At 45.4% G+C, this 14,577-nt stretch overlaps 1 protein-coding gene across 1 annotated transcript in view; it reads right to left on the bottom strand.

Moving 5' to 3' along the window:
* Positions 1-14,577, bottom strand: part of LOC311357849 (neural-cadherin-like) — a gene marked incomplete at its 3' end in the record, with an annotated part of 93,799 nt that overhangs the window by 47,300 nt on the left and 31,922 nt on the right. The window contains 4 exon segments of the mRNA XM_084477872.1: positions 644-816; positions 4,409-4,551; positions 10,584-10,833; positions 13,186-13,291. Coding sequence (XP_084333998.1) covers positions 644-816; positions 4,409-4,551; positions 10,584-10,833; positions 13,186-13,291 — 672 coding nt within the window.

Below are 14,577 nucleotides of genomic sequence, written 5' to 3'. Positions count from 1 at the left end.
CTTCTGCCAAAGTTCAGCTCACTCCTAATAAAGTTAATTAAACAGGTATAGTAGTATCAGTTGTGTTGATATGGGATTTTTTTCAATAATGATTCATTAAATGAACAATGTCCCTAGAGTTGGATAGTGTGTTCAGACTTATTGGAACTCATGGGAAAATAAAGAAGGAAATGAGGAAATGAAACTAGGAAACGAGAATGTGTTGAGAGAGAGGTTGCTGAAGAACAATAATGGTAGAGACGCACAGCTCTGGTCTGTCCATCTGCCCGTCTCTTTCTCTCTCTCTCTCTCTCTCCCTCATTCTTCTCTCTCCTCATCTTATTATTGCTAATTACCTTTTAGTTCAACGCTTACCTCCTTATCGTCTCTTCTCATCCCCATCACGGTTTCCAATTGCGCATTCCTTCAGTTTTGTCAGGATTGTCAGGATTGACTTTTTATTGTGAAGCACTATTTCCTATTATTCACTTGACTATCATCACGGGGTAAAAAAAACAAAGCACTCATTCCTACCAGCCGTGCTTTTATAGCTGCGGGGCTACTCTGCACCCTTCTCCGACTGTTTATTTTATTTCATTTCTTTTTTTTTTACCTGGATTTCAGCTGCGCTGAGATCGACACGGATCAGCGCCTCACCCCTTACCTCGTCGAATATGGGTTTGTTGTTGTTGACGTCGTCCACCCCCACGATGACCCGGGCGGTGGAGGCCAGAGCGTGCGGGCCCCTGGACGCGTTGTCGTCGGTGGCCGTCACGTTCAGGACGTACTCCAGCCCCTGGAGCCTGGGCAGCGGCGTGGAGCGCAGACGGATCAGGCCTGCGATTTATACAGGGGGGGGGGGGACACAACTGTTACCATGGGGACACAACCGTTACCATGGGGGACACCGCCGTTACCATTGGGGAACACGCTCGTTACCATGGGGGACACCACCGTTACCATGGGGACACAACTGTTACCATGGGGACACAACCGTTACCATGGGGGACACCGCCGTTACCATTGGGGAACACGCTCGTTACCATGGGGGACACCACCGTTACCATGGGGACACAACTGTTACCATGGGGACACAACTGTTAGCATGGGGGGACGCCCCCATTACGACGGTGGACACAACCGTTACCACGGGGTACACAACCATTACCATGGGGGACACAGCCGTTACCATGGGGGAACACCCCCATTACTCAGGGCCCTGGGGCCTCCTTCATCTGCAGGATGAAGGTGTCCTTCTGTGGACAACGGGTTTGGGACTTGATGGCCGCCAAGTGTGGAGAAACAGCAGCGTAAAGGCGCGTTCACACCGAAAATGAAGGCATGGTGCGAATCCCATACAAAGTTAATGCAAAGACACATTAAGAGGAGCACCGCGAATACCTGGTTCACGCAGATTTTGCGTGATTCTACTCTATTTTATCCGCGAATTTGCTCGTGCTTTGTCGTGACTATCAGCGTTTACTCCACAAAGTCCATGTTGAACCGCAACATGGAGGGGAAAGGGGAAGTTCTGTAATATCCATTTAATATAATATATAATGAACTGATATAATGAACCCATAACGACAGCGTTGGGTTCTCCGACGTCTCTAGTACTTCCACAACAAGGAAAGACTTGTAGTGGTGGTTATCTCGGCCATGGTTGCGAATTAATTGGCGGAAAGAGACGATATTGTTCACAAGAGAACCCCTCCTCCTCGTTGTGAAGTTTGTAGGTACATAAATGGGTAAATTGTGTAAATTGTGCGATCAAACTCGTGCGAACCCCCAGTGCGAAAATTCGCTTTGCCTTTGGTGTGAACACAGCAAGAAGAGAAGTAGTTTTTTTTCTATAATTTACAGGATATAAATAAGGGTGAGGCTATTTGCACCTCTGGTTCAATTATCAGTATATGCTCTTTTTCAAAGGTGCAATTAGAAGTGAATACTATTTGAACCCCTGGTACCCCCCCTGGCATAATGATCACACACAAAATAAAATAAAAATGCTGCAAACAAGGTAACGCTGAAAATATCTTCTCCAAACGTTTTCGGAGACTCCTCAAATACATTTGTAAACACCCATGATTGCCTAGGATAGTATTGGGAATAGCCACACTATTTTGCATTGTTAGCCTCCTCAATAGAACACGCAAGTAAAACAGCTTAGTTTGATCTTTGACTTATTGCTAGCTTCAGATGTAATGTGTAAGTATTCTCCAAGTCTTAGGGCTTGTCCTCAGAATATCAGGGAGGCACTGAATTTGAAATGTTATGATACAGGAGGTCTGGCTTGCTGACTAAAAAGCTACACAATCATAAAAGCGTGACAATCTGACAAAAGCATAAATACAACAATAGAGTGAATCGACCCAGCAACCTCTAGATTACAGAGATAGCATCACTACCGCTTTAGCCACTGTGGCCACGCTGGCAACGAGCTTTTTACTCATAAACAACTATATGACGCTACAACTAAGAACTTTGTAAATAATGTTTCTTATTAGACTTCATGACATTTAACAAAACAAAAAGGCTATATAGAATATATTAAATACATTAACCACATTCATATAAAGTACACGAATGCCCGGGAATGCGCGCTAAGGGTGTTTTTAGCCCAAATGTGGGCTAAAACCAAATGTGGGTTTTTAGCCCAAATGGCTAAAAGTACCAGGGGTACATATAGACACTCCGTATAAATAAAGACAGCTGGAAGATTGTCTTTTTTTTTTGGTGCTTCACACAAAGATAGAGCACTGGGGGGGGGGGGGGGGGGGGGTTAGGGTTAGGGGGGGGGGGGGCAGGGGTGAAGTTGACTATGTCTTCCTGACAAAAAAAAAAAACAACACATCAAGAAATTCAGAATAAATCCTCAAAACCAATTTCACAGTGGTGATTTTCCTTAGTGGCTTTGTCACGTTTCTTATCTAATGACAGAAAGTAGAACAGAGTACTGGCTCCTCTCAGGGAGCTGCCCTTGGGACCGGAAGGGGGGGGGGGGGGGGGGGAGGTCCAACCACCGGCAGAAGTTAACCACACTCAGCACAGGCCCATTAGCCGTTGCTGGGTTCAGCCGCTCTTCCCCGTGTTGATTTTTGTGCGGGTTTGTAACCCCCAGAGATTAAAGCCGGGATAAAAGCAGACGGGCCTCTGAGTCGTCATCTCCTTCCCATCAACAGACACGGAACAACGTGCCCACCAAACATCAGAGGTTATCTCGCAGGATACGTTGCTGCAGCCTGTGATGTTAGCGAAGCCCATTGAAGTGAAAACGTGGGCAGGATGTTGTTTTGGTTATGCGCTCCCGCTATGTTGCTCTCCATCTTAATTATTTTCCCCTTCAACGCTGTTGATTAAAAAGACTGCACGGCATGCTGATACACCCAGAGTCCAGAGAGACACCGAGAGGGAGATAGAGAGACAGTGCAAGAGAGAGGGCGAGACGGAGAGCGAGAGAGACAGAGAGCGAGAGAGAGAGTCGCATTCTCTTAGTTCCGAACACGCTTGTGATGCCGACGACTCTGGCGGTGTGTGTCGTGTGGGGGCGGGGGGACAGGATGGCAGAGAGTGGTCCTCAGCTAGCTAATGGCACAGCGTGACAGAGACAGCACTGCGCCACACAGCCTCGCGTTAAGTCAATGGTGGGATGGGCACGGTAATCCTTTCAGCTTAAATGTCAGCCTTGTTTACTAATGCAACGTGAGCCGATGCAACAGCTACTCAAGGAGCCACACACTCCTCGCACCGAGGGAGAACCCACACTGTACGCCGTCCCCCAGCGCACGCACACGTACAAAACACACACACACACACTCTCACACACGCAAACGCACACAGTGAATTACCCATGGCACTTTGCCGGCAAGGACGGACTAAAATAAAGAGAGCAGGGATTTCGAGATGTGGACAAAGACGTGGGGGGACGTCGCCAGAAAGAGAGAAAAAGGCTTCAGAGATCGGGAACAATGATAGAGCAGTTGTCTTGAAATTGGATCGGAAAGGGTGGCTTGATAAATATCACAGCAAGCTGACAAATGTGCCACTGGTTTCGGATCAAAGGGTAAATAAAAAAGATAAAGTGTGTAGACACCGACGGCCCCCCGAGCTCAGAGTGCAGGGCAGCATTTCCCCACACGCCGCGCGCAAACACTTAAACGCAATGTCAAAAAAACTAACAAACACCGTCCCCTGCCATAATTTATGATCCCAAACACTATAAACCGCAGCATAGTAAAATTACATGTAATATTGTTTCTAAACTTGTGCTCTCTAAATCCAATCCTTCCAAATTGACTTTGAGTGCAGAGGGCATTCTACTCATAAAAATGACCATTATATTAGAGGTAACCAAATGTGTGCTTTTAGGGTAATCTCGGTGAATCACAATGAGATTTGAATGTGAAGACTGGTAATTAATATGCGTCACCTTTCTGACTGTCAATGACGAAGTTGCCCTCTTCATTGCCTGCCGTTATGGAGTAGATAATCCCGTCCCCATCTGGGTCTTTGGCCAGCACCGTGGCAACCAGGGTGTTGGGGCCCGCATCCTCTGAGACAAATGTGCGGTACCTAAAGATGAAGGGAGTAAACGCACACTTGTATGCACATACACACAGACACACGCAAACGCATGTGTACACACTAAAAGCACACACGCACACACACAAATACAGAGGCAGGTATTGCCTGTCGTTGCACTTTGCGCATTTGCGATTATCGAGACAAGTCTACTCAGGATAAACAGATAAACAACAAACACGCTCGTGTACACATACACACACAAACACACACACACACACGCACACACACACGCACGTACAAACAAACATCAGACATAAATAACCACGTGTGCGTTGCATGTCCTGTTTGACACAAACAAACGCAGAAATAGTCACACGATTGCATGGCTTCCCACCTACAGCACGATTTACCCTGGCCTCTTAGCCGACTCAGTCGCGGACAAGTGATCATGTCTTCTGGGACGCTGAAGTAATTGAACAAATGGTACCTCCCTGCTCCCCCCCCCCTCCCCCCCAACACACACACAGCTCCCACAGCATCTTTCAGGCCATTTGATCTGAAGCCTTTTAAAACGTCAGCCGTGATTTGCTCGCTGTAGATGGGTGTTTGGGCGCCCGGGTTCCTGGAGACCAATTCCTTTCAGGCTGTGGAACATGCTAAAGAGGCAGGGAAGATGAACTGTAGCACTGCATGGCTTTCAGAAGGAACAGAGAGAGAGAGAGAGAGAGAGAGAGAGAGAGAGAGAGAGAGACAGAGACAGAGCGTGTGAGAAATGGAGATTGATAGCTAGGTGGAAAGAGTGACAGTAAGAGGCAAGAGTAAGTGACAGGACGAGATTGACAATGAAATTATGGGGAGTGGGAGGGCAAATTGGCGGGAAGCAGGCGGAAAGATAAAAGAAAGAAATAAAAAAATAAAGAAAGAAAGAAATACAGAAAGAACACGTCTCGAAAAAAGAGTTCAGGCAGAAGGCAGATGGAAGACAAGAAAAACATGAAAGGCAAAGAAAGAGAAAAACAAGGGGAGGACAGTATCAGTTGGAGTTTCAGACGATCTGTCAGCAGCGCATGTCTTATGCAAGAATGTGTGCACGATTGTGCGTGTGTTTTCTGTGCTCGTATGTAAATGAGTGTGTCACTTAGGCATGAGTGTGCATGTATTTGTGTGTTGGATTCTGTGTGCCTGCTGTTTTGTGGGCATATGTTTGCTTTGTGTGTGTGTGTGTGTGTCTGTGTGTGTGTGTGTGTGTGTGTGTGTGTGCGTCAACAACCCGATCTGTGCATGCATATCCAAAGCGGTGGTGACCAGTGTCCGGGGCCCCAGAGTCAGAGGTGATTGATGGTGTACAGGAGAACCATGATGGGTGATTCATCTCCGCCCGCAAGCTGTAGCAGTCGCTGTGGCGACGCACACAGCGACCTGTGTCTGGCCCTCAGCCCCCCCCCCACCCCTTTCCCAAAGCCCCTCCACCAGGCCACCTTTATTTCAGCCAGGAGAAGATACACACACACACACACACACACACACACACACACACACACACACACACACCACACACACATACACACACACACACACACCACACACACATACACACACACCACACACACATACACACACACACACACACAGAGGCTCCCAACCGAGCCGTTCCCTGCAGCTCTCAGCTCTCTGCTCTCTGCTCTCACGCAGGTCAGTGGCCAGTCTGATTATTCACCTGTCTCCGGCTCTTTACCGCATGCCAGGTTTATGGACCACTTCAGACTCCCCCCCCCCGCCCCTAAACACACACACACACACACACACTTCTCCTTCGTGCCCTGTATGAATAACTCTTGCATTTCAAATCATTGTGAACTGCAGAGGCATGCAAGAAAAAGCCCAGCCAGGCACGTCCTACTGCTATCTGTGGGTCACACTCCAACAGAGTCGGATGCTTCTGCTTTTTCTTTTTGGAGCCACCACTGCCAATCCATTCGGCCCATAAACGGGATAAAAGATGATGATAATGACCGTTAATAATATAAAATACCATTTGAAACACAACCTGGAATTTGAGGAGTACATTACATTAAAGAATATTTATGCATCAGCGTTTTATGGGTTTGTGCTTTGGGGCTGCTCCAGAGATTGAATTACATTCATTTTGGACATGGAACCCTTTCACCCACACCCTCCTCTTCCCCAATGAAGAAGATTCAGTTCAAGAATGATGAATTGATTGACATTTAAACTTGGGATTGCATTCATTAAAGCACCTGCTCATAATGTCAGTATAAACAACACTATGATAGACAAAACAGCATGATAACCTCTTTATATTGGGTATCATAGTATCTTATGTACAGTTGTTTGTATGACTACACTATTTGGTACCTCATCTTCTGTCTTGCTGTTGAACCTCTTTTGGGATAAATACAATTGGTCAGTCAGGCTCTCTGGCTTTCAGTCTGTCTATCAGTCTATATTCCCATCCATGTATAATAATATGACATTACCCTAATATATATGATATTTTATATAGATATTTGAATATATATTTGCATCTGAGGGTGTAACAAGCTGCTTTATTTAACCGCAGGACATTTGTGCCACTCAGAGGCACAAATGTGGTGTAAATATCTCCAGTATGTAAGGCATACCGCCTTAGAGGCTGGCTGTGTTGTCATACGAGGATGTAGTGACATTCTATGTTCCCTTTGGATCATTTTGAACAATTCCCATTCATCATGCCTGGGCTTCATGCTTCTGCAGATTAACACATCGCAGAAGACCATATCAAGAGCCTTTCTTGGTGTTGGTTACTGAGCCCCCGTAAAGCATCTTTGAGTGTCCAGAAAACCGATATCGATTCAATCAATTATTATTATTATTCATTTCTTCTTGTTCTGCACATCGTACATTCAGACAACTGCGAGTAAACCACAACATGTGAGGACGACATGTGAATGTGTGAACCTGGAGTTCATCTGATCCTATTTTTGGAGTGCTATAATTAAAGGGTGTAAGTTATCTGTATGGTTATCTCTGGCATTGGTGGATTTTCATAATGATTCCATAAATTAGCAAGCCTCGGGGAGGAAGACCAAACCATGGAATATTCTCAGCGCTTCAAAACCACGGCACTCACAATCCTGTGTGTTATTCTGTTGGTGGGATATAAACATTTCTTGTTTAAATAACAACTTGGATTATATAGAATATTAATGACAGGGAGGTCATTAAAAAGTGAAATGATATAGCATTTTTTTTCCCGTAAATTTATAATCAGTGTTTTTCACTCAGTGAACCAAGGGTGTCCTAGGAAAAAACAAAAATAGCTTATCTTTCTCTCTCTCTCTTCCTCTCACTTGCTCTGATCTCTCTCGTGTGTGTGTGTGTGTGTGTGTGTGTGAGAGTGTTCTTTTTTGGCCTCCTTTTTCACCATCTCAGCGAGCGGTGGAGACTCACACGCGCGCTACGTGGCAGCTCAAACATACGCTAAGTGGCACCGCTGCCTTCCCCGCTCCATAGGATGCGGTATTATCCACATCCTACATCCTTCTTATTCCGACGCGTGACTCTGCTGTCTCTCTCATGTCTCCTCGCCAGGTTGCCGCGCTTCTCTTCCCCCCCTCCGGTTTTCCGGATTCCCTCGGCGTTAACAGTGTCCCTCTTCGGTCTGAGACAGAGAACGAAGAAGAATCCTTCATCCCTCATTTATAGCCGCCTTTTGTGTCAGTCCCCCCACACACACATGTTCTTCCACAGAGACAGACATGTCGAACAAAAGGGAGAATCAACACAGGTCTACCCTGACAGGCGTATGAGTGACAGGCCCAGGCTCTGACTCATTTGGTGGGTGGGTAGGGGGTAGGTGGTGGGAGGTGAATGCCTCATGTCAGCCTGACAGTTACTGCCCTCTTCCCTCCGTTTATCCAAAAGAATGATAAGAAAAAACAACAGCGATGCTGTACGACACAAACACTGGATTTGGATGACTTGCTGTATGTTTGTTTGGTATAAAAGCATTGTAAATCAAAGGAAAAAAGGAAAAACGAGCAGAAAGCAGAAATTTGGATTCACATTTTCTTGGCGTCATTCTCTGTGTACATACTATTGTATTGGTTAACAGATTGTATTCACAGAGACATGCCAGAGAATGACAACAATCAATGTATTATGTAGCTAGTATGTTGCTGTCGTTCCCTCTATGATGAGTATATCTGGGTCAAGGAAAAGTTTTCATTACATATAAAACTCAAACCCAGGTTACTCACCAGGTTACCACAGGAGTATAATTGCAACATATGAATGAAGGCAGAATGAATCCTAACACAAAGTATAACATTGAATGTATGTCTTTTTATTGTTAAAGCGAAGGCTGCCTGAAAGAGTGGAAGAATAAGTAAGTGTTTAAAAGACCTGAACCATTGCAACCATTTCTCCCAGCTTCACTGAAACATCTGTTACCATTTTAATTTGCCAAAATGACTTTGTTGTGCTGATTCTGCCAAATGGAATTTAGCATAAGCTCCCCTCTTTAATTTGTCCACAAACTTTGCCGAACTCTGGGAAAGTTGATTCTGAATGACGAAAGTGCAATTACTAATATTTACATTCAAAAGCCAGAGCACAATCCCGCTAATCGCTCATCGGTGGAAGAGACACAACAAGGCGATGTTGACTAATGATAGTGGTAACAGAGGCTTCAGTGAATCCAGGAGAGACGCTTACAATGGTTCAATCACCAAGCCCGGTATGGTGCTTTAACATGCAAATGGATCATTCATTAAACATGCTTTTTCTTTCCAATAAATCCTTCAGCGCAAAGTCCTCCTGAGTCCTGCGCTGTGTTCTGTAGACTGCAATCACCCCGCGGAAGACTGCTCCACGTCAAACACCTCAGTGTTACACGACCAAAGGTGATTCTCAAAAAAAGACTAGCGCTCTACCCTTGGTGCTTACCTGTAAGGAAAGCTGTGAAGTGTGCTAAATAATTCACCTGCGCACCGTGATTTAGGGCTAGCAGATTGCCTGGCTGGATGGAAACCGTGGAGACACTTGCATGTGAAGCGGTGCAGAAAGCAGCTCGTTCCCAGCGGGTCCCGGGGAAAAACAGGCTAGCGTGCCTCCAAGTTGACTTAATGTCTGTCTCTGTTGCCATGCGTGATAAACAAGAAGGTTGACGCCAGCGAGATGAATTTGAATATTCAAATTCTCCATGCCCGAGCTCTCTCGTCCCCCACCCCTACCCCCACCCCCCCCCCCCCCCCCCCCCCCCCCCCCCCCCATCCGTTCTCATGCTCTTCCTCCTCCACCGTTCTCCGTTCACCGTTCTCTCCTCTCATTTCTTTAATTTTGGCATTCCCCTCGCCATGGTTACAGGATGTTAAAAACATATCCAAGCACATTTCCACTCAAAGGCCGATGGAGACTTGGGGTCCAGCTGTCTTATCATCCGGCTGATGCTGAGACAGAACATCCGTCAGATGCTGGAGCGGAGCTCCCAAAAGAAGCCAGATGTAACCCATAGGTTTGAATAATACATTTATAAGTGTATGCTTGTAACCCAGAAATTGAAAGTGTGCCAAGGCTAACCACCAAAGCACCAAAAGAATACCATCGAACGGGATGTCGAAGTAGTTCGAGAGACGGCGTTTACACTGATCTACTAATAACACCACAAAGTCTGCAGTCTTCTAGTGTTGTAGGGCATCCTTGAGCAGGACGTGTTCACACTCCTCCCTGATCCATACTGACGCACCTAAAAATAGCAGTATTTCTATACCTTCACGGACAGGACAGTGCGTTGAAAGAGTGAGGGGACCGCACGTAGCATGTGGGAATCAAACCCCCGGTCGCGTTAAGCCGTGCTGCTTCCCTGCTTAGGGAACTAGCAGGTTGAGCCGAGGGACCCAGCTCAAGACAGAGCTCAAAAATACCAAAGATACCAAAGATATTTTTTTATAAATAAATACATAAATTGAAAAAATGTAAACAACATAAAAAAACAAACCCAAAATGAACCAAAGAATAACAAAGAAATAAATGATTTATCCATAGCATTGGCTAGCATTGAATAAAGAACAAACACTCACGCGGGCTGGGAGAACTCGGGGGACTCGTCGTTGACGTTGGCCATCCTCACCCGCACCGTGGCCGTCCCCGAGTGAGCCTCCTCGCCGTGGTCCACCGCCATCACCACAAACTCATACAGGTGGTTGGGCCGCTCGTAGTCCAGCGGGCCGGCCGGGAACACCGTGCCGTGGGGGGAGATGCTGAAGTCCGGGCTCAGGGTGTAGTAGGTGAGCTCAGCGTTGAGGCCGGAGTCACAGTCAGTGGCCAGCACTGAGGGCGGAGAGAGAGCGATAGAGAGAGCAAGAGAGAGAGAGAGAGAGAGAGAGAGAGAGAGAGAGCAAGAGAGAGAGAGAGAGAGAGAGAGAGAGAGAGAGAGAGAGAGAGAGAGAGAGAGAGAGAGAGGTGAGCTCTTAGGAGACTCTGGTCTAGTGGTGAGTTGTGGTGCTTGCCTGCCAGAAAATAGGTTGCAATGTTTACCAGGCATTCTTGAATTGAAGCGTTTACTTTGTATAAATGTAAATAAAATGGGATTTTTTGTGATCTCATTTACAAAGGATAATGCTGATGACACTGAATGAGAACGCACCAACCAACTTATAACAGTTGGAGTGTTTCTGATCTATGAAAACAATGTTATAACGATGTCTTCATTGCTTTTGCAGTACCATCAGGTTATATTACAAAGTAATAGTTACATACCTTGGCTAGAGAATAAATACGATAAATAAATAAATAAAATATTATTTCAAATAAAATTGTTTATTTTTAACTTGTTGGTATAGAGCTCGTAAGTCCCGCCCCTTCCGGTGGTCCCCATGGGACCTATGAGATCGTAAAATATGAATGGGTTTCAATGGAGAGAAAGTAATTATTTTCTGGTCCCAGTCTTTATATGCCCCGCATTACACATATGTTGTTTGTGGATTTAAATGATCATTTGTCATGCAAAGAAAACTACAATTTATCGTAAAGAAGTTTGATAATGTTTTGTGTGAGGCCGTTTTGTGAACTACAGCTCTTCGCCGCTCTCGACGCGAATGATATACGTCACCACCCGCACTTGGTACAGACATGGCGATCTCTCTGCTCCACTTCACTTCCCTTTTTTCCAAGGGGAGGATAACAGCATCGAAAGAGGTGAAAACCATTATAATTCGGGGCATGTGGAGAGTTTCAGTTATGTCGATGGGGAGATTGTCGATCTTGTCCACGCCACGTGACGTCACATACATGTAGTCTTTCTCATTGTGTATTCTCTAACAGCCGTTAACTGAACTATTGCACAATAAAGAGTCAAACTCTTATATGAAAAATTATCATTTAAATCCACAAACAACATATGTGTAATCCGGGGCATATAAAGACTGGGACCAGAAAATAATGACTTTCTCTCCATTGAAACCCATTCATATTTTACGATCTCATAGGTCCCATGGGGACCACCGGAAGGGGCGGGACTTACAAGCTCTATTTCATAAGGTATCTTTTTCAGGAAATGATGGTCAACAATACACACGTTTTACACACGAGTATCCAGGCTTACTTTCTGTGACTTTATTAAAAAACTGGTGCAATTCATCTCTTTTGGTCATTCTATATTACTCTATATTACTTACTGGGCAATTCTTAGTCAGAACATGTTTTTCCCACTTTACAGTTTTCCCACTACCTTCAAAAACTGAATTTCTATCAAACTCGACCTGTACAACCCCAATTACCGCAGTTGCAACCTTAATAAAACAAGTTATTGTTTAATTATGTACATGACTACATCTTGACCCATTTCATTTTCATTTCCCTCCCGTAAGGAAATAAGTAAATGCATCATTGTAATGTATTCTCCCATATCTAGTTATCTTGCAAAAGACACGGTTCGAAAGACAAAACAACATTAATATTTGATGGTGTGGAAATTTGGGATTCTCAAGACTTCATACAAGTTAATGTTGTAATCAAATTAGAAAAGGCAATATTCTTTCATTCAATAATGTGTTATCACATTCCAACTATAATGAGCCTCGCTTTTCCTGCAGGATTCTTCAGAAATGTTTGTTATCCACATGAGCCATGAGTTAGCCATGATTCTGGGGGGCAAAGTGTAACATGTGCAACTCAACGGAGCGATAACTGTCCTGCATAATGAGATACTGTGAAATTATTTAGCGAGTTGTATAGTATTAATTAGCGCTTTCAATAATGCATGTACTACACGAGGCAAAACGAAAAAACTATTACAGCTTGGTGGTAAATCACACATTATAGTGGGGACACATTTAGACTGCTCGCCACGGCAGCCCGTCTGGAATCTGTGTTTGTTTCTGTTTCTGCGGCCCAAACCGAGGATACGGTTTCATCCGTGCGTACGAGTGGCTAACAGGAGCTGACATTTACATCCCAGCTGTAGGGCGGATCGCTCTCAACGTTAGGTAGGTAGGTAGGGGAGGATTTCGGCGGGGAGACAGACTCAGACAGAGAGAGAGAGAGAGAGAGAGAGAGAGAGAGAGAGCGAGAGAGATATAGAGAGAGAGAGAGAGAGAGAGAGAGAGAGAGAGGGGGTGGGGGGGAGACGGCAGAGGCAGATGGTGACCGCGAAGACGGGGACACAGGAGGCGGGACACTCACCCTGCAGGATGGAGGTTGCCGTGGTTACGGCTTCGGGGACCCCGTCCACACTGTATATGGACTGGAGGAATTCGGGGATGCAGTCGTTCTCGTCCGTGATCGCCACCTGAACCTGGTTACGTGGGTAGGGGGAAATGAGACGAAAAACAGAAGCAGGAGCGGGAGCCGGAGGGAGAGGAAGAGGAAGAGGAAGAGGAAGAGGAAGATGAGAGGAAAGAGTGGCAGAGGGGAGACGAACAGACCACAGAAGAATACATTAACGGGATTATTATTAGCGTTCCATTGACATATATCAGGCTATTAAGAGGATATAGACAGCTAAATTACTGATACTAAATCCAGGGGAGATCTAGGGGCAGTAGCCTAATTCCGAGAGCCCTCCCCCTCCCATCTTTGAACTTGTGGTTCCTAAAGACGTCAGCTCAGTACAAAGCCTTCTACTTCATGACTGAGTCAAAAATAGAAAAGCCACACTGAGCATTTGTGTGCGCCACTGTGTGTGTGTCTGTGTGTGTGTGTGTGTGTGTGTGAGTGTGTGTTTTTACCCCCAAATCCCCCCCCCCCCACACACACACACACACACACAGACTACGAGCTCCTTGTCATCACCGTGTGTGGAGTGTGAAGTGACAGCATTGTAATGGTCCTGAAATAGCTAGGATTTTCAACCCAGTCCTACACTTTTCTCCTTCATAGTCCACAGCATTCTCCATCGGGCACAGAGAAACTCATCTACTAGGAACAACAGGGACTCGTCAAGTGTACACAGACAAGAAATCCAGTAAATTACCTGCAAATATTACAATATACAGTAAGGTGACGTATCGACCCAAGCAACTTTCTTCCATGCTACACTTTCTGTCCTTCTGGCTTTGTAAAAGGCCACTAGTGGAGACTTGAAAGGGTGAAGCAAAACAAAAGATAATTTGAGGCCATGCTTGACTAGGTAACATTTCAAAACCACCCATCCATGCTATTTTCACAGACAGTTACAATCCCTGTTGCTCCTCTATTAGGTTTCACTCAACTGCACATAGTTGCCAGTGGTCCCAGTGTTTCCTGGGGTCTATCTGACCCTTATGCTTAGACACAAAGCCCTTTGAGATGGCCGATGTAATTAAGCACTGGAAAAATAAAAAATAAAAAACACTTGACAAAGCTTTACATCCAATAGTATGACTAACATACAGCCAGCATTTGCCCTTAGGCTTGGTCTTTTTTTTTTTTTATGCTTCACAAGAGAACAATGATTATCCAATGTTACTTTGACTGTATACATGATTCTGGCTGGTGGGATACATAAGTGATATCTTAATTGACTAATGCACACCCACGCACACACACACACACACACACACACACACACACACACACACACACACACACACTCAC

The sequence above is a fragment of the Micromesistius poutassou genome (assembly GCF_964030765.1).
Source record: "Micromesistius poutassou genome assembly, chromosome: 13".
In the NCBI taxonomy this organism is placed as follows: domain Eukaryota; kingdom Metazoa; phylum Chordata; class Actinopteri; order Gadiformes; family Gadidae; genus Micromesistius; species Micromesistius poutassou.
This window is presented reverse-complemented; position numbering and strand designations above follow the sequence as displayed.